Here is a 25,258-nt window from a genome sequence, read left to right on the forward strand (position 1 = left end):
TCAGGGATCCACTATCCACGTCTTTATTTGGTTACTTGGCTTGTGGGGGGCAGGGCAGCAGTGGGGAGGCTGGGCTCCCTCACACGTCCCCCCTCAGAGGCCGCTCCTCCTCCTCCTCCTCTGGGACAGCTGTGGACAGTGCAGATGTGCTGGCATGCCAGGTGCCCCTGCCCAGTTCCCGCACGGCCTCTCCCAGCTGCGCCAGTCCCTGGGTAGCCTCCAACAGCTGGCTGAGGCCCCGGCTGAGGGCCTGGCGCTCCTGCTGGTCTCGCTCCAGGGCCCCTGTCAACCTCTGGAGCTGGCCCCCCCACCTCCCTCACGGCTGCCACCAGCTCCACCAGGGCTGCTGGCTCGCAGGCCATCACGCGCAGAGGCGGTGTCGGGGTCACGCATGGGCCGGTGGGGGCAGTGTTCTGCTCAGGGGGGGACTTGAGGGGGTGGCGGGGAGGAGGCTGCCTAGGCGGGCCCGTGGAGGAGCCGTGGCCAGGTGTCTCCTGAGAGCCAGCGGCTGAGTGGGGGGTCCAGGTTGGCCGAGGGGCGAGGCTGGGGCTTCTGGGCCCCTCCGCGACAGGAGCGTCCGTTCCCGGGGCTGAAGCAGAGGCATTCACAGAGCTGGGGCTCCACGGAGTGGGTGTGGAGGGGTGCGAGGGCGGCACGGAGGCCAGGCCTGGGAGCCCTTTGGCCTGGACAGTAGGTGCTGGAGTGGGAAATTCTGTTCCTGAGGCAGGGATGGGGGACTGGGGAGTGAGCGTGGCTGTTGCTGTGGGATCAGGGTTCACAGCAAAGTGAGGAGTGGTGGTGGTGGGGTGAGGGGTCATGGTGGGGGACTGAGGAGTTGTGGTGGGAGGGTGAGGGGTCGTGGGGGGAGTGTGAGAGGTGGTGACAGGGGGGTGAGAGATTGTGGTGGCGGAGGCTGTGGTGGGGGCGTATGGAGCCTCAGTGGGCAGGTGAGGGGTCATAGTGGGGGCCTCTGGGGTGCTGGTGGGGGGGTGAGGGGTCGTAGTAGGATTAAGGACTGTGACTGGGGAAGGAGGTGTGATGGGCTGGAGGCTGGTGGGAACGTCTGAGGATCTGGAAGATTCTGGACGCGTGGTGGGGTGCTGAGTGGCCGGCGGTTCTGGGCTCAGTGCCGACGTAGGGGTGCTGCCGGGCACAGTCATGGGCATAGAGGGGTCAGAGGCCAGTTCCCTGGACACGGCGGGCAGGGCCAGCCCTCTGTTAGACGTTGCCTTGGCACTGCGCCGCGGCGGTGTGCGAGGGGTCGACGAGGGCCCGGGGGATGCGGACCCGGTGGCGGGGGCTGGAGAGGCGGTGGGGGTCGCGGCCCCATGCGCTGCGGGGCGCAGCGTGCGACGCTCCAGCTTCCGCTGGCCGATGCCCGCGGCACCTGCGGGAGACAGGCTGTCAGCCGACCCCGCCTCCAACGCAGAGCAGCCAACGGCGAGCCGGCCTTTCCGTGACGTCACGGCTGCCGGCGACTTCGCCCCGCCTGGCGCCAGCCCTCCCGCCGCCGCCGCGTGTCCAGGCGCCCCCTGGCGTCCGCGGCGCGCGGTATCCGCACTTGAAGGGGGCTGAGGGTCGCCAGGACGCGCAACGATGGCGGGGGGTGGGGTAGGGGGGGGTGTGGAGGCAATGGAAAAGGTCGGAGACATGGGCGAGAAGGCAGCGATGGAGGGGGGTTGTGGAACGAGAAGGGGTGCAGGAGGGATGCAAGGGACGAAGAGGAAGGGGGTGCAAGGTGGGCGCCGGGACTAGCGGCTGCATGGGGTCCTCGGCAGTTTGGAAGGGTAGCACTGTAGCACTGTCCTCCCATTGTTCATCAGTTTGCTCCATCAGGCACCAGTGACGTCTCCATTGTGAGACTTGTTACTGTTTTTGGCATATGGAATACGCCACGGGGGAGCTTGCCAGGCTCTGCCGTGCGGGTGGGATACTCTCGGTAGCTTACCGGGCTCTCCAAGAGGGGCGGAGGAATCGAACCCAGGTCGGCCGTGTGCAAGGCAAACGCCCTACCCACTGTGCTCCAGAATTTGGAAGGGTAATCTTGCAATTTACATAAAACCTTAAGACACTATTTTTTGTTTGGTGGTCACACCCACCGGTGTTCAGGGTTGTTCTCAGGTTCAGGGATGTGGGAGTTCAGTTTGGGCACCAGTGTGCAAAGATTGTGCTCCAACCCGGCGAGCAATCTCTTTGGCCATTACATCATACTTTTGAGGGTTTTTTTTGGGGGAGGGTCACACCCAGCAATGCTCAGGGGTTAGTCCTGTGCTACACTCAGGAATTCCTCCTGTGGTGATTCCTCCTTGGGTGACCATGGGAGCCGAGGATTGAACCCATGTCAGTCTCATGCAAGGCAAGCACCCTATTAGCTGTATTATCTCCTACATCATATTTTTAAACAAAGTTAGTGCAAAAAACCCACGCAAGAGTGATCCCTGAACCCAGAACCAGGAGAAAACCTTGTGTACCTCTGTGTATGGCCCAAACCACGAAAGAAAAAAAAGTATTATCTGTCTGGAGCCAGACAACAGAACAGGGGTTAGGGGTTGCCCGAGCCCCTCCAGGAGTGATCCCTGTGCACTGCCAGTGTGGCCTATAAACCAAAACACAAACAAAAGTACTGTGGTATAGCCCAGGAGGGCCTCACTGTCCTGAGCACAGAGCCAGTTCCTCAGAGAGCCCACAGAGGGGTCCCTGAGTCCAGAGCTGGGAGCAACCCTCCTAAGATAAGATTTATCTTGATTGTGGGATGTTTGGGGGTCCCCTGGACTTTGAGAACTGCATGGAAGCTCCACATTCTTTCTGAATGTCGACCCCCTCTTTACAGGTGACACAGGGACCCCAGAGTCCAGGCTGTGGGACACCCCTTGCCCCGGCCCCTCAGAGGAACTCAGTGCTCGCCTTTCCAGAAACCTGACTCTTGTTTGGTTCTGTTTTGGGTTTGGAGGGGCTGCTCTGAGCTTCACTCAGGGATCACTGCTGGTGGTACACCGGGACCCCTGGAATGCCGGGGATCAAACCTGGCCTTCCCCGCTGTCCTCTTGGGGGCCTTAAATCTGACTAGCTTCTGGGGAGTCTTTCCTGCACAGTTAGTGCCCCTGCCCTGCGCAGGGGGTAACTGAAGACAATGTAAGTAAAGGACCCCCGCAGAATCATCTCCACACGGTGCCTCACTGCTGCTTGGTTCTGTCTGGGGGGCTCCCCCTGCAGTGCTGACTCCTTGCTCTGTGTTCAGGAGTCACTCCTGACAGGGCTCGGGAATTCTGCAGGGTGCCAGAGACTGAACCTGGGTCAGCCACGTGCAAGGCCAGCTGTACTGTGCTCTGACCCCTCATGGTTGTCCACGTCTAATGAAACCTCCCAGCCCCTGGTGGTGTCCGCAGGGCAGAGGATGGACCAGTCAGCACTTCTGGCTGAGCTCTCAGGGACCAACTGCACCCAGGCTTGCGGCTGCGCTCCCTACCACTCCCATCCCAGTCCCACACCCAACTCCTGACCAGAGGCTCAGACCTTCCTGCCTCATGTGGTCCGTGGCCTGTGGCCAGTGACTTGAGGGAGGACAGGTGATCTGACCTCCCGGCTGCCCAGGACAGGCTGGTCCTGTGGGAGGGCCCAGCTCTCAGGGGTGCATGGTGTGGGGACCTTCTCTGCTTCCTCTCATTCCTCACAGTCCCAAATGCCCCCAGAAAGCACCAGCAGCTCCCCACGGGAGTTCCGGGTAGATTTTAACTCCTTGTTTAAGGGTGGATTTCTGTTGGGGGCGTAGGGGTGATACTGGGCGGGGCTTTGCAAGGTCACCTCTCCACCCACCCATGTATTAATGACCTCGATCCTGCTGCTTGTTTCATCTGAACCGGCCCCATGTCATCTGGGTTATCTCACCTGGGTCTTCCCATGTCACATGGGTCGTCTCACCGGGGTCTCCTGTGTCACCTGGGTCTCCCATGTCACCTGGTTTTCCCTGTGTCACTGGGTCTCCGGGTGTTACCTGGTCCTCCCTGTGTCACTGGTCCCCCCTGTGTCACCCGGGTCACTCCCATGTCATCTGGATCTCCCCAGGTCACCTGGTCCTCCCTATGTCACCAGTTCCTTCCTGTGTCACCCAGTCTCTCCGGGTCAGTTTGGGACCCCATCTCACCTGAGCCCCCCGTGTCAGTTTGGGACCCCATCTCACCTGAGCACCCCGCCCCACCGTCTCACCTTGGTCCCCGCGGGCCCTTGGAGCTGGAGCATGGCGGTCAGGGCTGCTAGTGGTGCTGATGGCAGAAGTAGCTCGTGATGGGCTTGCTGTTGGGGTTCCCTGAGCCAATGTCCCACTTGAGGGCGTGTCCCACATCCAGGAAGGCTCAGAGTCTTCCTCACCATCTGCAGGGACAGGAAGATCTAAGCCCTCTTCCCTTGATTCTGAGCATTTGCTCTTGCATCATCCCAATATCCATGGGAATCATCACCCCGACCTCCACCTGGGCCATTACCCCAACATCTGTGGGACCCTCACCTGGACCTTCACCTGGGCCATTACCCCCACATCTATGTGGACCCTCACCCCAACCTCCACCTGGGCTATTACCCCAATATCTGTGGGAACCATCACCCCGACCTCCACCTGGGTCATTACCCCAACAACTGTGGGGACCATCACCCTGACCTCCACCTGGACCATTACCCCAATATCCATGGGAACCATCACCCCGACCTCCACTTGGAACATCACTCCAGTTTTCCTGAGTGCGGCACCTTGGGAGGCAGATGTGGGGTGGGGGGCCTCTCAGCTTCCCAAACAGAAATGGGCACCAACCAGCCTATGATGAAGGACAGTCACACTCTCCATCCCAAAAGGCAAGTTCTGTCCCTGCTCCCTCTGTTTTGGGGCCACACCCAGTGGTGCTCACTCAGGGATCACCCATGGTAGGGCTTGGGAAACCACTTGGGGTGCTGGGGATGGAACCACGTTGGCTGTGTGCAAGGTGGGCTCCCTCCCCACTTCTCCATGTCCCCGACTCCATTTTGTGCTTTTTGCCCCCACCTTTACATCCCCTCCCCATAACAATTCCCCAGGGCACCAACCGAGGACCCTTGGCACACATGCTTGGTGTGGGGCTCTGCACACCCCTCTGTGTGCTGGGGAAGGGGAAGAATCTGTTGTGTTCCACATTGGCAAACTCGCGAGAGCAGTGTGGATGCTGAGCACCTCTAGCATCTCTCACAGTCGCATCCCTTCTGGCCTTCCTGCACTCCGGACGTCGGGACACCAGCCTCCAGCACCTCATCTGCCCTGTGTGTGCCTCCACCCCTGGAATGCGCCGCCTCACATTCCCACTCTGCTCACGGCACCAGGCTGAAGGCCTTGTCCCGAGATACGGGGTGTGTTTGTTATGGTCACTCCCGTGAGCTCTGCGGCCAGCCCTGGAGTCACCACAACTCCTCACTCCATGCCCTGCTGACCTACTGGATGACATTACCCCAGGTCCGAATGCCCCAAAGCCTAACTCAAGCCAGTGAGAACTTTTCCAGGAAAGTTGTGAAGGAGCAATAATAGGCTGAGTCTGGGGCGGGTCCACCTGCCCTGGAAGATCCAGTTCAAAGACTCCCCCTGTGACCCGCAGAGTTTGGAAAACCGGGATAATACACCTAACCAGCTGTATTATTGCTCTGGCCCTGGGTCTTATTTTGTTTTTTATTATTATTATTATTATTTTGCTTTTTGGGTCACACCTGGCGATGCACAGGGGTTACTCCTGGCTCTGCACTCAGGAGTCACTCCTGATGGTGCTCAGGGGACCATATGGGATGCTGGGAATCGAACCAGGGTTGGCCACGTGCAAGGCAAACGCCCTACCCGCTGTGCTATCTCTCCAGCCTCCTGGGTCTTATTTTTTATGTCTTCGTTTGTTTTGGTTGGTTGGTTTTAATTTTCTTGTCTTTTCTTTTTTTCTCATGCTGGAGATTGAACCCAGGGCCCCACGCCACGAGATACGCACTTGACTGAGGAGCTACATTCCTGCCCCCGTGCCCCCCCCCGTTTTTTGTTTTCAGAGGAGAAACGGAAGTCAGAGTGCAGTCAGTTTTCAAGGTCCCTTGCTTGCGGGGTCAGGAGGCGCCCCCCATTTCTCGTCCTTGCAGCCCGCTGCTCGCGCCCCTACAGGTCTCTATCCTGTTCCGGACGTCCAGTCAGCAGGGTTTGTGCTTCCTCCCCTGTGCCCTGCTGCGGTGGCTACCCCAACCCCGGCGCCCCCACCTCTCCAGCCGTACAACCCAGCGTCCCGCTGTGCAATCACAACTCGAACCCCTGCACCCCACATTTCGGCTCCCACTCCCAGAGTGCGCCCAACCGCCTCACCCCGGTGGCCAATCAGGAGGCTCAGTGTGCCCATGACGTCATGTCACGACAGTCGCCAGCCCGCGTGCGCACTGAGTTCAGGAAAAGGCGGGAAAGGACCAGGAGGCCAGGAAGTGGGAACGCATGGAGCCATCTGGAACAGCACCCACAGAGAAATGCAGGAAGCAACAGCAGGGCACAGCTCGGGACACAAGAGGGGAGGGGCAGGCTAGACTGGTGACTCCAGGGGAGGCAGCCCTGAGCAGTGAGGACAGAGAGGAGGAGAGAGATAGTGCTCCGAGGGGGAGCGGAGGAGAGGATGCAGGGGTGACCCCGCGGAGGGAGGGGACAGCTCCAGAAAAGGGCACAGGGGAAAACAGATTTCCATGGATGCTGGAAACAAGAGACGGGTGGGACCCATTGAGCCTGGGAACCCAGCTGGGTGGACCTGTGCTGGGATGCAGACTCACACACAGACACAAGTACATGTACTCACAGATGCGCATAAAGACATAAATACACAGCACAGATACCAATATGTGCCCACAGACAACACACACCCACAGACATGCACACACACAGATGCACACACACATGTATACACATACAGATGCTCACAAACATATAAATGCACATATACACACAGTTATAGAGGTGTGCACGTATATGTGTGCACACAGAGAAACATACACACAAACATGCACACATAGACACATGGATCCACATACATATATGCGTGCCAACACAGATACACATACTTCCATGTAGAAACAGCTAACAATACACATACATGGATGTAGAAACAGTTAACAAGTGTACTCAGACACACTGGCCCAGACCGACAGATGCACAGACACATGCATACAGACATGTAGAAAAACACAGACACACACACACACAGCCGATGTACATACACATGCACACGCCCATGCATGCAGGCAGCACACACGTGCATGGGGATTTGAGGGTTCAGCAGAGACCGAGAGCCTCTGGCAATGACATCACAGGGGCTGAGGCACGTCAGAGCGAGCATGGCTTGAGAGGAAAGGAGAGGGAAGCCATAGGCAGGGGGTGAGCGGGGGCTCGGCCTGCCTCCTGTTCCGGGCCCGAGAGCCCCACTGTGAGTCAGACACCATCCAGCCAAGGGGGCAGGTGGGATTCCCAGGTCCTGACAGGGCGGGTCTCCTGCCAGGGTGGGCTTGTGAAGCTTGTTGAAGGGCGAGGACTCAGGTTTGCTGCACTGGTCTGATCCCTCTGGGGAGGGGGAGATGTGGAGCACAGAGGGGCTGTTTGTAGGGTCTCCTGAGCCCAGGAAAAGAGATGGAGATGCAAACCCCCAAGCAGCAGATATTGCTTAGCAGGAAGCTTCTGGAATTCTAAAAGTCCTCCCTACGAGCTGCTCACCTGTACTCGGAAGGTGCCTTGTTGCAGGGGAGGTGCTGCCCCAGTGGAGTGTGTTGCTGGACAGCCCAATGTTGGTGCTCCCCTTGGCCAGGTCCTCCCCCGAGGTGGGGTCCCAGGTCCAGGGAGGATAGTCGTCAGCGTCTGTTTGGCCTTAGAAGACATCAGGGCAGGGCTGCACATCTCTGGCCTCAGAGTCCCTACCAGTGCTGGGAATTCCTTCCAGGGCCCCACCCACACCGCCCACAGGCAGGACCCCCCTATGCCAGCTCCTCCCCACCAGGCCCAGGAGAGCCAGGGTCCTCTGGCCCCGCCCCCCGGGGCTCGCCTCCCCTCTCCCTGGGCCGCACCTGTGCAGGTGAGCCCCACATCCTCTTCATGGTCACAGTTGTGCTGGCCCCAGGGGCTTGCCAGGCAGTGGCTCAGCGAGTCCTCAGCGCCCCTGCAGCCCACGTCGTCCAGCCAGATGGGGCCTGTGCCAGGGCCATAGTGGGTCTTGCCCACACGGGGCCGCACCCGGCCGCAGCCCAACTCCCGGCAGACCACCGTCGCATCCCGCAGGTCCCAGCCGTCGTCACACACGGTCCCCCAGCGGCCCGCGCGCCTCACCTCCAGCCGCCCGGCGCAGCGGTTGGGCCCATCGGCCAGACGGATCCTGAACAGCCCTGCTGAGAGGTGTGAGGTCAGGGGGCTGCCAGGAGGCCCGCTCCCCCGTCAGCCCTCTGGAAGCCCTGTGCACACCTGAGTCTTCCACCGGGCTTCCAGTGGAGGAAAGATCTTTGGAGGATGGTGGAGGTGCCCCCACGGAGGTCAGGGGGCTGTGCTGTGTGGTGCCTCCCAAGGTCATGTCTTGGGGGTCTTGAGTGGTGAGGTCCCTGGGAGTCTGTGCTGCAGCGGGGTGTGAAGGCAGCCTGGAGAGAGCCTCGGTGGGGGAAACGGTGGCCTGGGAGGTCAGTTCCAGGCGGCCTTGGGGGGCTTTCGTGGTCGGCCACTTGGCGCCTTTTCTTGCCCACTTCCTGGTGCTCTTGGGCATCTTCCCTAGGATGGGGCTGGTGGGCTTCTCCATGGAGACACTGGTGGCCAGCCTGACAGGGTGCTTGGTTACCAGCTCCACTGGGAGCCAGGCGTCCGGGTTCCAGCTCCAGCTTAAGGGGTCTGAGAGGGTGTCAAGACCAGAGGTCCCTGGGTGGGGAGAGGGCAGGGCAGGGGAGCAGAGTGGGCACTTACAATCAGTGCATCCCCCCTGCACGTCCTCCCTTACCCCCTGCTCCCCCCACCCTGTCAAGCTCTCCAGACAGGGTGACACCCCAGAGGGCTACCCCAGACCTTTCTATGGATCTCCACAAAGGCCCGGAGGGGAGGTTGGGGCCTGCCTAGACCCAGCAGAGGTGCCCCAGAGAGGCTATCAGCTTCCTGTGTGTCTGGTGCAGCCCAGCCTCTGCACCCTGCAATATCTGGTCTCATCAAGGTGTCATGTTTGCCTGCACTTGGCTGACCCGGGTTCAATCCCCAGTATCCCATATGGGCCCCTAAGGACAGCCAGGAGTGATTCCTGAGTGCAGAGTCAGGAGCATCACAAGGTGTGACCTCAAAACCCAAAAACATAACAAAACAAAACACCAAAGTATCCCTCCTTGGGCTACCCCAGTGAGCTAGTCACAAGCTGACAGTTGCAGCACACAGCTGGTGGGGTGCAGGGACCTGGCCAGTCCCCCTACTGAGCTGTCCCTTCACTGCCACAAACCGAGCATGATCCTGATTTTCTGAGCCCTTTGGGAAGTCGTGAAGCCTGAGCTTGACCTTCACGTGGGTGGGTGCGTCCCTCCCCTAAGGCCAGACCAGCAGCTCAGCCTCTGACAGTCTGTGCATTTTCAGCAAAAGTGTCACATTTTGTGCCTCCATTTTTCTTCACTTCCTTCCATCACAGGGGAAACAAAATCCCCCTTTAAGAGTGAGAGGTCCTTGCCTTAGGAAGAGGAATGTGGAGGAAGAATCCAAACTACCTGCCCTTTAGTTGCTGTGCGGCCTTGGGGGAGTTATTTAACTTCTGTGCCTTGGCATCCTCATCTATAAAACGGGCACAGGCTGCACTGACCTGCAGTTCCCAGTGGTGGCATGCAGCCACGTGTGCAGAAACCTGCAGTGACTGAGCAGTGGGAGCATGAATGCCAGCCCCACCGGCTCCTCCACAGAGCCCTCCAGACGTCCTTACCTGTGCAGGTCACTTCGACATCCTCGTTGTGAGCACAGTTGTGCTTCCCCCAGGGGGCGGCGGGGCAGTCAGAGAGCGATGCTTCAGTCCCCACACAGTCCACATCGTCCAGCCAGATGGGGCCAGAGCCCCACCCGAAGCGGCCCATGGCAGGGTCCTGTGGCTGTGCTGCCCCGCAGCCCAGCTCCCGGCAGGCCACAGCCGCGTCCCGCAGGTCCCAGGCGTCATCACACACGGTCCCCCAGCGCCCGCCGTGCCACACCTCCAGCCGCCCCGAGCACCTGCTGGGCCCTGCCACCAGGCGCAGCCGGGGGGACCCTGCACAGGGCACAGAGTCAAGGACTTAGCCCAGGGAACATTAGCTTGGGGCTTCCTATGGCATCCCTGCCCCTTCCCTACCTCTGCTCCGAGACCCTGTGCGGGCGGAGGGGTGGAGGAGGGGGGTTGGGGGTGTGCCTGCTGTGGGGGTCATGGTGGGAGTGAGCAGTAGGGGGTGGAGATGCTGTGTGGGTGGGGATGCACCACCCCCTCCTCCAGAGCACTCTGCAGGAGCTCAGGGAAAGGGGCGGGACCCCCCAAAAGAGAAGACGCCCCTCTGTTCCCTGCCTTTCCCGCCACATGATCCAGAAAGTTCTTTTGCAGTGAAAGGTCCCGAAATAATAAAAATGGGGTCCCAAAGATCCGGGTGCACAAACGCGCACAGCAGGTGGGTGGCGAGGCAGGGGCTTGGGAGTGAGTCCCAAACAGTGCTCCAGAAGGAGGGGGTGCCACACCCACACCCCGCACAGGTGCTTGGCGCCCTTGGAACTGGGGGTGGGGGCGCCACCAGCAGGGGAGTGGGTGCCACACCCCCAGCCCCGCCAGACCACTGCGGTCTCTGCTCCACGATGTAAACATGAAAGAATGTGGGCTCGGGACAAGCCGCCTCCATGAATTCTGGAGTTTCCATTCCGCTGCTGAGCCAGGACCAGACGGTCCCACCGGCCAAGTGGGCAGGGGCCCATGGGGGGGGAGGGGGAAGACTCAGCCAGGCAGACAGGAATCCTGCAGGAGCCAGCAGAGCAGCCCTGCCCAGAAGCACAGCTGTTTCACCACCTGACTATTGTCCTCCACTCCCTGAAAGGGGCAGAGACCCCCAGGAAGAAAGGAAGCCCCTCTCTGCCCTGCCTTTCCCGCCTCCGCCGGTCAACCCTGCTTTCTGATACATGTTTCTAAAGTTTTGGCATTGTGGACTCTCTCCCAGGGTTACCAAAACTTAGGCATTGCCAGAACCAAAGCCTCATATCTTCCCTAAGGGGTCCAACTGCAGTTCCCATCCTCTGCGCTCACCCCAGGGCGGATACCTGGTAGGGGTGGGCAGTCAGCGTCCTCCCTGTCCTCCCAACACACACATTGTTCAGTATTATTGGGGATCACAACCACACTTGGGAAAAGCGAAGTGCGGGGTCCAAGGCCTGTTGGAGCCTGGGACCCCACAGGGCCCCTGAGCACTGCCAGGTATGGCCCAACCCCCACCCAAATTCGGAAAATAAGACCACAGTCAAGGTTGACGTGGCCTTTAAGACACTGTAGAGAAGGAATGATCTAGAAAGACACCAAGCATGACCCCTCCTAAACAGGAGGGTTGTGCCCTGCCCCCATCTCCACTGGCAGAACTCCCCCAGGAGACTGTGTCAGGGGGACAAGAGCAAGCAGAACTGTGGGGGGAGCAGAAGACGCTCACCAGCTTCCGGCATGGACTCGTGGGAGGCAGTGGGGGGTGCTGGAGGGGGTGACACGTCTGCAGTCCTTGTCCTGGGGGCTTGGCTCGCAGCGGGGAGCATGGAGGACTCTGGCCGTGGTGCCCCCCTGGGTGTGGAGCCATTGCTGTTGCTGGCAGGGGCTGGGGGTGGCACGTCCAAAAGGGGCAGCCCTGGGGCAGTGAGCAGGACTCACACAGAGAAGAAGCTTTGAGGGCTCAGGGCAGGGCCCAGCCCCCGCCCACGCCCCTCACCATCACACACGGCCCCCGCGTCCTCTCGGTGGTGACAGTCGTGCTGGCCCCAGGGCCGAGCAGGGCAGAAGCTCAAAGCTGTCTCATTGCCTCGGCAGCGCACGTTGTCCAGGAGGATGGGCCCCGGGCCCTCCCCGAAGAAGGCGCCCCCAGGGGCGGCTAGCGCCCTGCCACAACCCAGCGCCCGGCAGGCCACCGCCGCATCCCGCAGGTCCCAGCCGTCATCACACACGGTCCCCCAGACCCCTGCATGCCACACCTCCAGCCGCCCGGCACAGCCGTGGGGGCCATCAGCCAGGCGCAGCCGTGGGGCTGGACCTATGTGGGGAGAGTGCGGAGGTCACTGCAGCGGCCAACTAGGACTGGCCCCCAACCCCCAACCCCAGACTGATCCCCCATCGCACTAGGGGCCAGAACAGACTTAGGTTCCCCCACTGGACGCCCAGACAAGCCACAAGCTCGCTGTGATGCCCCTGAGAACTTCAGGTTGGGGCACAGCCCCATGCATGGGGGTCCCCCCTGCCAAGAGGACATAACGGAGTGAACTCAGACTGGCAGGGGCCAGGCCACCTCCCCAGACAGCTGCGGTTCCACAGGGCCAGTGAGGGGCGCCTGCCTGCTTCCCCACGGGGGACACAGGGCTGCCATGCAGAGGTGCCTGTGATGTGGCAAAGTCCAGCCTCCAGCCCTCGGAGCCTGTCCGCAGACCTGCCGGGAGAGACCCCAGGGTCCAGTGGGGCGGATGATACTGCCACATGAGGTGCATCCCTCCCCCCACCGGGGCCCCCTTTAGGCCTGTGCAGAGTGGGCGGGAAGCCAGGCCAGCACATACCGCTGCACACCAGCCCTGCGTCCTCGCTGTGGTCACAGTTGCTGCGGCCCCAGGGCTTCCGGGGACAGTCCCGCAGGGCCAGCTCACTGCCTCTGCATCCCACATCATCCATCCACACTGGCCCTGCGCCGGTCCCAAACCTGGCTTCTCCGGGGGCGGCCAGTGCCTCGCCGCAGCCCAGTTCCCGGCAGGCCACGGCCGCGTCCTGCAGGTCCCAGCTGTCGTCACATACGGTCCCCCAGCGCCCAGCATGTCTCACCTCCAGCCGCCCAGCGCAGCCATGGGGGCCCGACACCAAGCGCAGCCGCTCTGGGGGGTGGGGGGTCACACCAGGAGAACAGTGAGGGGCCATCAGAATGGGCACATGTGACCGCAAGTGTGCCCACAGGGGAAACTGAGGCCAGATGCCTGACATCCCTGTGGGGCAGTCCCAGGATCCGGGTGGGGCATGGGCTGCAGGCTGGGCTGTCCTGGCAGGAGGCATCCACCCCACCCTGCGGCCCTCTGACTCACCCTGCCGGGGAGCCCCTGCACTCAGCACGGGGGCGCGTGTGGACTTGACCTGCTTGGGTGGACGTGGACTTTTCTTCCGGGCGCTGTTCTGGGGGGTCCCAGCCTGGTGAGGAGCTGGGGGAGTGGGTGGGGGAGACTGAGCTGCTGAATCCTGGGCAGGAAGCTGAGCGGGGGGATTCTGTGCCCCTTCATAGGGGTGGCTGGGGGGCTCACCGTGGATCCCAGCAGGTTGTGACCTCTGGGGGGGCTCCTCCGAGTCAGGACTCAGGGCCCCAGACAGCACCAGCAGGGGGTCTGCATCAAGGGGCGAGGCTGACTGATCGCCATCCCCCATGTCGGCCACACGCTGACCTATAGGAGGGTGTGAGCAATGGCGGGCCGGGGGGCCAACCCAGAGGGTGTCAGGGTCTAGGGGTGCCTGCCCACAGGGTCACGAGACTTAGGACTCAGTTTGGTTTTTGTTCTGGGCCACACCCAGCTGTGTCAGGGAATCCTCTGTAGTGTTGGGAAGGGACTGGCCCATCCCCACCGTCCCCCACGCCCAGCCCTCACCTGCACAGACCGCGCCGGCGTCCTCCTCGTGTGAGCAGACGTGTGCCTTCCAGCCGCGGTGTGCGCACAGGCCCAGCCCCGCCTCGCCGCCGCGGCAGTCCAGCTCGCTGAGCCACACGGGACCCGTGCCCTCCCCAAAGAAGGCGCCCCCCGGGGCGGCCAGCGCCCCCCCACACCCCAGTGCCCGACAGGCCACCGCTGCGTCCCGCAGGTCCCAGCCATCGTCACACACGGTCCCCCAGTGACCACCATGTCTCACCTCCAGCCGCCCTGCACAGCTGTGGGGGCCGTCAGCCAGGCGCAGCCGTTCTGGGGGGGGTGGGGAAGCGTGAGGGGGGCCCGGGGGCCCCAACTCCTGGTGAGGTATGCCCCTTCCTGCGCCACTGCCAAGAGACGCAGTGCAGCTCGGCTGCGGGTGCGGTGGGATGTGGTGTGGGGGGCCACTTACCGACAGCTTGGATCCCCATCAGGGCTGCTGGAAGGAGGGTGGGGGGGTGGGCAGTGAGGGTCCATCTGAGCACCCCCAGATGTGCATGCACCACTCCCAGCCTTGGCCAAGAATCCACCCTCCCGGACAGCAGAACCCAGGGCCCAGGTCTGAACAGACTGAAGCCCGAGCCTGCAGAGGCCCCTGAGCTCGGGGCCGGGCCAGGCAGGGTCAGGGTGGGGAGCAGGGAAGTGATCCTGGGCCCGAGCAGGAGGGCCAGGCATGCAGAGCTGGGCCCCGGGACTCTGGGGTTCAAAGGAGAGGAGGAATGTCCGGCATCTCAGGCGGCCGGAAGTCTGAGTCCCAAAGTGATGAAGCCAGGGCTGAGGGAGGCCCTTGGGGCCAAGGGCCACTCACCGAGGAGGCAGGCTAAGACCTTCATGTTTGCAGTCGGTCGGGGGGCAGAGGACAGGGTGGAAGGGGGCAGCGACAGGAAGGGGGAGGCGGCCCGCCGCAGGCGCCAGGGCTGGGGAGGAGCAGCAGGGCCGGCCGCCCTGCCAGGAGCAGAGTGGAGCCAGCCGGGCCCAGAGCGGGGACAGGAGGGGGCGTGAGGGGGCTGGCCGCGGCCTGGGGGCGGGGGCAGGCCAAGTGTGATCACCCACACAGCTGGCTGGACTCACCACTGCACAGGGGTAGAGGCCTGGGAGCACAACCCAGCACGGGGTGGGGACAGATCCCCTCTGGACCCTCGAGGCAGCTCTGGGGTGGGGACCTGGCCCGAGTGGCCCCTAGCCCGCTGTCCAGCATGTGAGGCTCCCTGGAAGGGCGTCCTGCAGGGAAAGCTGAACGTGTCCCTCCCTCCTGAGCCCTGGGGGAGAATGGGGTGGGTGCCCGGGAGCTGGGGGCCAGGGGTCAAGATGGGGGAAGGCACACACACATGCACACACACACGCACACTTGCTCCACACACAGGCAGCTGTGAGGCGGAAAGAATTTGGTAATGGGGAGCATGTGAGTCAGAGGGCTGGCTCCGAGTGGGCCGCTGTGAGCTCATGGTGCCTCTCCCCCATGCAGCACCCCGCACCACCCCGTCCTGGGATCAGACACAGACAGGGAGACATCCGGCCAAGACAGCGCCTCCGCGGCTCCAAGCTTTATTAACAAAGGAAGCAGATGCAGCCAGCTGCCCACAGCTTACCTTGACGTCCCCCCCACCCCACCCCACAGCCGTAGGCCCCCTCCCAGCCCCTCCAGGCTCATGCCAGAACTATCCCACAGGAGGGACTGTCCCCATCTGGGCCACCCCCCAGCTGCAAGTAGGGGGGCGAGGAGAGGAAGTTCGGGTCACCTCTACCCCCCCCCCCCCGCCCCCACCGCGGTTCCCTGGGGCCTGGGCCTGGGGCAGTGGAGGACAGTGGCCCTCGCTCACAGGTCCTTGCTGAACTCCCTCACCAGCGTGTAGCCCATGCAGCCCCAGCCCCCATCCGCCTGGTAGCCGCAGCCCTCCAGCATGCCCGCCACGCCCCACGCGGCCACGGCCACGGGGACCACCAGCCGTGCGCGGGGCTCCCCCATGCCCCCGGCCCAGGCCCGCGCGCGGCACTCGGCGAAGGCCAACAGCCTCCGGCCCACCCCGCGGCGCCGGTGCCAGCGGGAAACCGAGAGGCGGGTGACGCGGGCCCCGTCCCCGGCGTGGGTGCCCGGGGCCAGGGCCAGGACGCCGCACACGTCGCCCGAGCCCCGCACGGCCACCCAGGGGCCCCCCAGGCCGCCGGGCGGGGGCAGCGAGCCCCACCGTGCCCGCAGGCCGAGCTTCAGGGCGGCCACGGCGAGAAAGACGGGCAACAGGAGGGCCAGCGCGAAGGAGGCCAGCACGAAGCGGAGGCCGCTGCTGGCCGCCGCCAGGAGCAGCAGCGCGGGCGGCCGCGTCAGGGCGTGCAGGGCCACGCGGTTCTCGGTGTCCTTCACGCCGGCCTGCGGGCAGGAGGACAGTGAGGGGGCGGCACCCCGCACGTGGTGAGAAAAGGGGCGGGGAGGGCCCCCTCCCCTGGGCCGGGCGCAGCGGCTGTCATCGCGCTGCAAGTGGGAAACGCGTCCCCGCGGCCACCAGCTAAGCACCCGACTCGGGCCCGAGGGGGCAGGGGGCGTGCCGGGCCTGGACCACCCTCACCCCGGCCTCCCTCCGGGAAGCTCCTTCCCCAGCGTCCGCAAGAGGCGCAGCCCGGGAGGGAAGCGGGTGTGGGGGGGCGGGGGCTGCGCGCGCCCCACCGCGGGGCTGGTCCTGCCTCACCTTTAACATCTCCAGCACCAGCGGCTTCTCGTCCTCCCGCATCTCCCGCACCGACAGGTGGCTGGGGGCCATGGCAGCCCCCAGGCTCCCGCGTGCACCTGGTGGAAAGAAGCAGGTCGGCCTAGAGCGTGTGGGGGGGCGGGGGCGGCTGGGCCCCCATGCATCCCCGCAGCATTGCCCGGACCAGGCGCCTGCGGGAGGCCCGAGGCGGACCTGCTACCCCCTGCACCCGGGGGTGCCCTCTCCCCCCAGGCATGCGACGATCAGCCCTGGATGCGCTGTGGACGCCTCCACCTGGCCGTCCTCCCAGATTTGGGGCTGCCTGGCGGAGGGGACCCGTGTCCAGCAAAATTGCCCGTGCCTGGCAGGGCCCGCCCACCCCGTGCCCAGCGGCTCTGTCTCGCGTCGTGGGAGCAGGGACCTGCAAGCACCGCTCCGGGCCGCCCCGATCCTTCGACAAGGTTGTGGGGGGTGGGGGAGAAGCAGGGTCGGGAAGGGGTCGCCGGCGGAAGTGACGTGTTCGCGCGCGGGGGGCGGTGCCAGTCTTCGGCCTTAGCGACTGTTGCTAAGCGTCCGCGGGGGCTGGAAAGAGCAATTGAGGGGGCGCTGCGGGGGGGGGGGCTAGGCGGAGGACAGTCCCCACCCTGCCGGTCCCGCCCCCTCCTGCCGTTGCTATGTGACCTGCGCGGCGCCGAGGGGCCGGTGACGCCTGCGCATCGACTCAACAGTGGCCACAGGCGTTGTCAGCTGCATCCCGGGCTCCTGCGCCACATTCCTCCGCTGGGGACCCCCGACCCCCACGCCGAACCCGTCCTGGCTCAGCCTTTCAGATCAGGCGCTCCCACGGTCCGGCCACTTCTCCAGACTGCCAACGCCTCTCCCGGGTAGTGAGCAGCCGCAACCGCCTCACGGATGCTGCACTGCGCCTCGCGAATGGGAAGGGTCTCGAGGCACCCAGGGAGAAGACTCCTGACCAGCCCAGACCCTGCCCCGTCCCCTGGTCCCCGCCAAGGAAAAAAAACAAGCACAGAAGGGTCCTGGTCTTTATTAGCAAGCCCAGCTCCCTGGCAAGTTTCTGGGGATCCCACTCAAAATGTGTGCACGAGCTGCACAGTGGGCACTGTCTGGACGATCTGGATCGAGGGGAGCCCCTGTGGGGTGATGGCCCCGGGCGCAGCTCCAGCTGGGACCACATGCACCATCTGCGGAACGGAGGCAGCAGGGATGCCCACAGGTGTGGCAGCAGCCGCGGGGGCTGGTGGTGGTGGGGCCAGGAGCTGCAGGGTGGTTGTGCCTCCCCCAACGCCACCACTGTCCAGCAGCTCCGTGGTCCCCGCACTGCGGATGATGAGCAGTTTCTGTCCCTGAGGGCTGGGGGCGGGCGGCTCAACCAGCCCGGAGGAGAGGGTCTCCACCTCCTGCACACAGAGCTGGGTCTGCTCGCCATCGGCCCCACTCAGCACCAGAACGCTCTGAAGGCCATCATCAGTCTGCAGCGTCTCAAAGAGCACATCCTGCACCACGCCTGCACCAGCCTCTGCATCACCTGCCTCCCCGGGGCCTGCACCTGCCAGCAACTCCTCAGTCGCCCCACTCTGAACCACCAGCAGGTTGGGGGCCTCAGTGGCAACAGCTCCCCCGGGGTTAGAGAGCTGGCCTGCCACTGGCTGCAGCTGGACTGTGGTCACCTCTGGGGCAGGCTGCAGCTGGACTGTGGTCACCTCTGGGGCAGGCTGCAGCTGGACTGTGGTCACTTCCGGGGTGGGCCGGAGGGGCTGTAGCTGGACCCCACTCACTTCTTGGGGCCCCGCCTCCCCACACCCCACATTCTGCAGAACAATGAGGCTTGGCCCAGCCCCGAAGGTGCCAGAGTTACCCCCACCCTGCATACCCAACCCTCCAGGCCCAGGCAGCCAGACCACTCCAGCGCCCTGGCCTGCCTTCCCCACGGTCCTCGGGCCCTGCCCAGAATGGCTGCCCCCTCCACCGGGGCTGGAGGGCAGTAGGATGAGTTTGGATGGGAGGGGCGGGGGTGGGGGGGCAGGGGGCTGGACGCTACTGGGGATAAGCTGGAGGCCCTGGGCCGTTTGTACCAGAAGAAACGTCTGAGAATTGGGGGCCGCGGCACCTGCAGGTGGTGCCTGGGCCGCACCCCCTGCCACCTCCAGGGAGAGAGTGGCCTGCAGGTGCGGGAGGATGTGCACGTCCTGGGTGGCGGCTGGAGCAGGAGCCGCAGCCAGCAGGGCTGGGGTCGGGGAGCCGCTGACGGCTGGGGTGCCCACCGGCGCGTGTGTCCGCAGGTGCCGCTGCAGGTAAGCTGCCATGACAAAGCTGCGGCCGCATATGGGGCAGGTGAAGGGGCGCTCGGCTGAGTGCGTGCGCTGGTGCAGCAACAGGTTGGAGGAGTGCGTGAAGGTCTTGGGGCACAGCGGGCAGCGGAAGGGCCGCTCGCCTGTGTGGACGCGCTGGTGCTGCCGCAGGTTGGATGTCTGTGCGAAGCTCTTGCCACACACGCCACACGAGTGTGGCCGCTCGCCCGTGTGCACGTGCCGGTGGCGCCGCAGGCACGACGTGTTGCGAAAGGCCTTCCCACACTCGCTGCAGGCATAGGGCCGCTCGCCAGAGTGCAGCCGCAGGTGGTACTGGTAGTGGGACGACCACTTGAAGGTGAGGCCACACTGGCTGCAGGCGAAGGCGCGCAGGCCGGTGTGCACACGCTGGTGGATGGCAAGCAGGGACGAGCGCTTGAAGGCCTTGCCGCACTCGCCACACTGGTAGGGCCGCTCGCCTGTGTGGTCTCTCAGGTGGTAACGCAGCCCTGAGGAGCCCTTGAAGGCTTTGCCACATTCAGTGCACTGGTAGGGCCGCTCAGTGGTGGGCGGCGTCGGGGCGGGGGCACTGGGCGCAGCGGGCGCCAGGGGCTCCTGGGGGCAGGTGACCTCAGCAGCCTCGGCCTGGGGAGGTGGGCGCCCAGCCGCTGCCTCCTCCACGTGACACTGCTGGTGCGCCAGGAGGCTGGCCAGCTGCGGGAAGGCGCCGTCACAGCTGCCGCAGCGGAATGCCTGCCCGCTGGCAGCACCATGACTATGCTGGTGGCGGGAGAGTCCGGCCACTGTCCGGAAGGATTTTCCACAGGGGAGGCAGGCGAAGCCCGGGGCGGCGGGGGCGGGAGCAGGCGTGGGTGGGGACAAAGCGGGCAGCTGGGTGGGCACGGGCACCGGCTCCGGTCCAGGGCAGGGCTGGTGCTCCAGAAGCAGATCCTCACTGCCGAAGCCCAGCTCGCAGCCCTCACAGCGGTACACCAGCTCCACCGTGGTCTCGGCTGCTGCCAGGAAGAGCTCAGGTACCACGGGCGGGGGCGCTGGTGGCGGTGCGGGCGGGCTGTGGGGCTGCGGCACGAAGGCGCCCACGGAATCTGCACCTGGCTCGCTGGGCTGCGGGAGTGTGGGAGCGGAGGGGACAGCAGCGGGGGCAGGGGTGGCACCGTGCGTGCGCTGGTGCAGTAGCAGGTTGGAGGAGTGCGTGAAGGTCTTGGGGCACAGCGGGCAGCGGAAGGGCCGCTCGCCCGTGTGCACGCGCTGGTGCTGCCGCAGGTTGGTGCTCTGGGTGAAGCTCTTCCCGCACACGCCGCAGGCATAGGGCCGCTCGCCCGTGTGCACGTGCCTGTGGCGCCGCAGGCTGGACGAGTTCTTGAAGGCCTTGGGGCAGTCCGGGCACGGGTAAGGCCGCTCGCCCGTGTGCTGCCGCAGGTGGTACTGGTAGTGCGAGGACCACTTGAAGGCCAGACCGCACTGGCCGCAGGTGAAGGCTCGAAGGCCAGTGTGCACGCTTCGGTGGATCTGCAGGAGGGACGAGCGCTTGAACGCCTTGGGGCAGTCAGGGCACTGGTAGGGCCGCTCTCCCGTGTGGCCCCGCTGGTGGTACAGCAGGGCTGAGGAGCCCTTGAAAGCCTTGGGGCAGTCGGGGCATTTGTACGGTCGCTCGCCCGTGTGTGTGCGCTGGTGGTGCAGGAGGCGGGACGACCACCGGAAAGACTTGCCACACTCTCCGCACTCGTACTGGGCAGTAGGAGCCGTGGGGCCAGGCTTCTCCCCAGCCCCATCCGCAGTGGAGGCGGGAACCATGTCCGCGTGGGAGCCAACCATCACACCTGCAGGGGGAGGGGGGTGCTGGGGTTTGAGTTCGAGTCAGGGGGCGGGCCAGCCCCACTCCAGCCCACCTGCTGGCCCTTTAACTAGGCCCCGCCCTGCAGGCCCCGCCCCCCTGCCTATTGCTCCAGTAGCTGAGGGTCTGTAGAGGCCCTGGATGCCAGACTTGGGGTGTAAAACACTCTAGCCAGCTGGGGCAGCATGCAGTCTCTCAGGCTGGCAGCTTTCAGATGAGAAGGTGGCCTGGGGCTGTCACCCGCTTGGTACCCCAACCCAAACTTCCCCGATCTACCACGTGGATCCTGGCTTCAGTTTGAGTGGAAGTGCTGAACCTCAGCCTTCCTTTGAAGAGGTGCCTCTTTCAGCAGCGGGAGGGCAGGCGAGGAACCACACGTTCAGTTCCTGCATGTAATTTAGGGGCGTGGCTAAGAACAGGCATGCGGTTCCACATTCGTGGCCCAGCAGGTTCCGATCAGGCCAGGCTGACCTGTCCACTACAGTATGCCCCTGGGGCACACTCAGCAACCAGGCCAGGAAAAGGGTGTCGTTCTCCTCTGGAAAGGGGTGACAGCACAGCTTCATCTGCGTGCCTGCCCCTAGATGGGCCCTCCTGAAACCTCAGCCCCACGGGACTGGCTGTTTTCTACTCACTTGGTATCCCTTCTCAGTGTGGGGTGCAGGGGAGCCCTGGAACCTCCTTGAGCACAGGTCCACACCTGAGGCCAGAGGCCTGTGCCTAGTCTCTGCTCCTGGGCCCTAAACCCCCTGGACATGTGCAAAGCCCAAGTCCAGAGTTTCTGCCCCCAACCTTGCCAGCGATCACCTCCACCTCACCAAGGAACTTGAAGCATCCTAGGGTCAGAAGCCTCAGGCAGCCTCTCTGCCTCTGCCCTGCCCGAGATCACCCAGTCAGCCACGCCCTTTCCAACACCAACATTCCCAACTGGAAGACCATCAGGGCCTCAGGGCCAATTCGGCCTGCTCCGCAGTGGGATAGGGTCCTGACCCTTTCCTCCCACCCTAGTGAAACCTGCTGAAGGCTCTCCAGCTCCTTCCATAGGAAGGACAACTGGGGCGGGGCAAGGGGGAGTGCCAGACTTTCGACAACCTGCGGCCCCTCCCTTCCCCGCCAGGACCCCCTAGCTCCCCCTTCCCCTCCAAATCTTCCCCCTCCTACCTCCAGTGGCCTCAATCCCCACCCTGCATCTCTGCCTTTCTCCCTCCGCAGAACTGACCACCTTCTAGCCTGCTCGGACAACCCGGCTTCCCACCCTCAGTACCGGGGTGACTTGGGGTCCCGAGTCACTTTGCAGGGGGCTGTCCGGATACCAGCGGGTGTTCAGCAGCAACGCTGGCATCCCCGCCCACTACGTGCCCAGGGCACCGGTTCACTGTTGCAGCCCTGCTCCCGGAAAGAAAGCCTGGCCCAGTGGGCGCACTCCGCAGAAGCGTTCTGAATAGGCAAAGCCGAACCCCCCTTCAGAATAGCAGCAAAATTTCCCTTTAAAACGTGAGCGTCCCTTTTAAAACGCAAGTAAGTCCTTTTAAGAGACTACGTACAGCGCGGGACCACACGTGCCTGGAATGTGGGATAAGAGCCCGGACCCCTCGCATCCCAGAAAGGACACCGTCCCCTTTCCAAAGGCCGACCACACCCCATCCTCAGGCCGCCCTTCCCTTTAAGAGGGTCTCACTGCATGTCCCTCTCCACCTTAAACTAGGGGCCGAGCTTAAACTAGAGGCTGCCTTCTGGCTACCAGGTCTCGGGAGCTTCCCCTCCACTGTCGAGACTCGGTCATCAGCCTTAGGAAACTAGCAGCGGGGCGGGCACGCGGGCAGGTCCCGGGAAACGCAACCTGCCCCGCCCCTCGAAAAACCAGGCTCTGGCCCCTTAAGAGGGAGGAGCCGGCCAAGCGGACAGAAATCGGCGGAGCAGTAGTGACCTTCCCTTTAAGGCACCCCTTCCGGTTCCGCGCTCGCCGTTTTCCCAACGTCCCCGCCCTCCGGTCCCTCCCCCTCCCCCACCCTCCGGTCTCACCTGCGGCCCGGACCCGGGGAGCGAGCACGGGAAACCCAGGGCCTCCCGCGGGGGCCGACGGGAAGGCGGGGCCCGGCAGCTGCGGGGCGGGAGTGGGGGCCGGGCGGGGGGCGGGGGCGCGCTCCCCTCCCCACGGCCCCCGGCGCGCGGCACCCAACCTTTACCGGCAGCCTCTCGCGCACACAAACCCCGACGTCGCCGTAACACGTCACGACGCCACGTGCGCCGAGTCCCCGCCCTCGACGCTTCCCGTTGGCCGCCACACTCGCTGATCCCGGTCGCGCGGGGCATACTGGGCGTTGTAGTCTTTGGACCCTTGCAGACAGGCAAGCAGGTGTGGTGTTCTATAAAACAACCTGCCCAGTCCTCTTTGTCAGCACCGATTGCTTCTCCTGCGCGACCTAACCGTCTCCAGTGTTGGTTCCCAGTACAGTCTGCCCACCAGGAGGTCTGGTCACCCCAGTCCAGGCCAGAGGATGCCCATTCCCGCCTTGGCGAATCTGAGGCATGCAGTGCTACCATCCCACTTCCCACATGCTCAGGCTTCTTGGGTGTCCACTGTGCATCCCTGCATATGGTTGTTGGAACCCTGGTCCCCATGGGGACCTGGAATGGACAGCTGAGGAAGAACAGAGAAGGATGGAAAAGGAGCTTGGCTAAAGGGCTGTTCTTGGGGGTATGGTACCGTCAGCAGGTGAATCTGCCTGTGAGGCGAGTGCATCAGCAGCTTGATGGTGCCTTCAGACTTCTAGATACCCCAAAACTGCTTCTGTGCCTTTGGCCAGACCCCAACAACTTGGGGCCAAGTTTACCAAGAAAGTAAAAGGCCAAAAGTTAGGTATGTGGGAGACACACCCACAAACCACCTCTGGCTCAGCTATATAATTGGAGGCAAGTCCTCTCTGGTTCCTGATTGAGCTGCTTAACAGCCATGATCCCAGAGACTCAGAGACAGGTCTTGGAACCCAGCGGCTTTTGGAAGAAATGCGTCTGGTCCCTGTGGTAGGTTACCAGCGCTGGGCCACCCCTGGGGGGAAAGGGTGCTGTCCCTCCACCTGCTCCCTCTTGGCGGCTCGGTGGTGGAACCGGCCCTTTCCTCCCTGCCCCAATGAGACCCCGGGTCACTACCCACGAACGGCCTCTCTGGCTCCTGATCAAGCTGCTTAACGGCCATAATCCCAGAGACTCAGGAACAAATCTCAGAACCCAGCAGGTTTTGGCAGAAATCCCTCCAGATTTAATTGTTAAAATTTCAGAATTCCAAAATCGTGTGGCCACGACTGTGGCCGTGTGACATATGTTATTCATAATCAGCAATAGAAGACATTGTTGGGGCTGGAGTGATAACACAGCGGTTAGGCTGTTTGCCTTGCACGCAGCCGACCTGGGTTCGATTCCCAGCATCCCATATGGTCCCCTGAGCACTGTCAGGAGTAATTCCTGAGTGCATGAGCCAGAAGTAACCCCTGTACATTGCCGGGTGTGACCAAAAAAAAAAAAGACACACACAAATTTGTCTATGGTTGCCTTTTCGGCAGATCTGAGTGTTGGGGTAAAATCCCAAATAATAATGGTGGGTCTGGTGTTGAAATATTGATTGTGATCAAAGTAGAGAGAGAGTAATGTGGAAGTCATCTGCCCCACAGGTAGGGGGAAGATGTGAGATGGGGGTTATATTGGGGTTTTTTTTTGGTGGTGGAGAATGGGCACTGGTGAAGCGATGGATGTTTCATCATTGTATGACCGAGACTTAGACCCAAAAGCTCTGTAACTACTTTCACGGTGATTAAATAAATTTATCATGAATCACGAATCACGACGATTCTGTTATTCGTCGATTGCCTCGAGCAGGCCCCAGTAACGTCTCCTTCATTCTAGCCCTGAGATTATATTCAGGCTCTTTAGGAGAATGAGACCCATCATTGTTACTAGTATTTGGCATATTGGTTACACCACGGGGAGTTTGCCAGACTCTGCCGTGTGGGCAGGCTACGTTCGGTAGCCTGCCAGTTTGTCCAAACTTTGGACAAAAATAAATTTATAAAAAGGAAAAAAAAAGTAAGGTGGAGTTCATGCCCAATTCAATCAGCCTAATCAGTGGCTGAATAAATAGCAATACACCTACATTGTCACTGTCACTGTCCTCCCGTTGTTCATTGATTTGCTCGAGCGGGCCCAGTAACGTCTCCATTGGAGACTTTGTTGTTACTGTGTTTGGCATATCGAATACATCACGGGGAGCTCTGCCGTGCGGGCGAGACACTCTCGGTAAAAAAAAAAAAAAAAAAAAAAAAAAAAAGGCTTTTCTTCCAGAGCATCCCAAAGACCTCCACGTGACCCAACATCTGCTGATGGCGGAGAAGCCCACACTGGCTGAGAGTATAGATGCGGAATAGGTACCACTGCACCATTCCTCTGAGGCCGATCACTGGGGTCCCTGTGATGGTGAAAGACTCCCCCAGAGCATCTGGAGCTCTGTCACCCGCTCCCCGCCCTCCAAGCACTAGGAGCAAGATGGGTAAGGAGGAGT

The 25,258-nt window shown here is 62.7% G+C and overlaps 3 protein-coding genes across 3 annotated transcripts; all 3 read right to left on the bottom strand.

The window, feature by feature from the left end:
• Positions 1–79: 79 nt before the first annotated feature.
• Positions 80–15,087, bottom strand: SSC5D (scavenger receptor cysteine rich family member with 5 domains). The gene is made up of 16 exons (XM_056137218.1): positions 14,933–15,087; positions 14,274–14,300; positions 13,826–14,134; positions 13,487–13,624; positions 13,274–13,387; positions 12,761–13,069; positions 11,929–12,246; positions 11,659–11,817; positions 9,936–10,253; positions 8,465–8,905; positions 8,074–8,388; positions 7,727–7,876; positions 4,204–4,368; positions 1,017–1,387; positions 312–413; positions 80–208 (listed from the first exon to the last, which is right to left on the bottom strand). The coding sequence occupies exons 1-16, from the start codon at positions 15,057–15,059 to the stop codon at positions 80–82; spliced, it is 3,492 nt and encodes a 1,163-aa protein (XP_055993193.1). The 5' UTR covers positions 15,060–15,087.
• A 511-nt stretch (positions 15,088–15,598) lies between these two features.
• NAT14 (N-acetyltransferase 14 (putative)) lies at positions 15,599–17,155 on the bottom strand. The gene is made up of 3 exons (XM_056135809.1): positions 16,964–17,155; positions 16,543–16,640; positions 15,599–16,226 (listed from the first exon to the last, which is right to left on the bottom strand). Exons 2-3 carry the CDS (start codon positions 16,612–16,614, stop codon positions 15,678–15,680), a joined length of 621 nt encoding a protein of 206 aa, XP_055991784.1. The 5' UTR covers positions 16,615–16,640; positions 16,964–17,155; the 3' UTR covers positions 15,599–15,677.
• A 416-nt stretch (positions 17,156–17,571) lies between these two features.
• On the bottom strand, positions 17,572–22,962 carry ZNF628 (zinc finger protein 628). The gene is made up of 2 exons (XM_056135754.1): positions 22,729–22,962; positions 17,572–20,692 (listed from the first exon to the last, which is right to left on the bottom strand). Exon 2 carries the CDS (start codon positions 20,685–20,687, stop codon positions 17,631–17,633), a length of 3,057 nt encoding a protein of 1,018 aa, XP_055991729.1. The 5' UTR covers positions 20,688–20,692; positions 22,729–22,962; the 3' UTR covers positions 17,572–17,630.
• Positions 22,963–25,258: the final 2,296 nt, after the last annotated feature.

Source organism: Sorex fumeus, unplaced genomic scaffold (assembly GCF_029834395.1).
Source record: "Sorex fumeus unplaced genomic scaffold, SorFum_2.1 ptg000122l, whole genome shotgun sequence".
Classification (NCBI taxonomy): Eukaryota; Metazoa; Chordata; class Mammalia; order Eulipotyphla; family Soricidae; genus Sorex; species Sorex fumeus.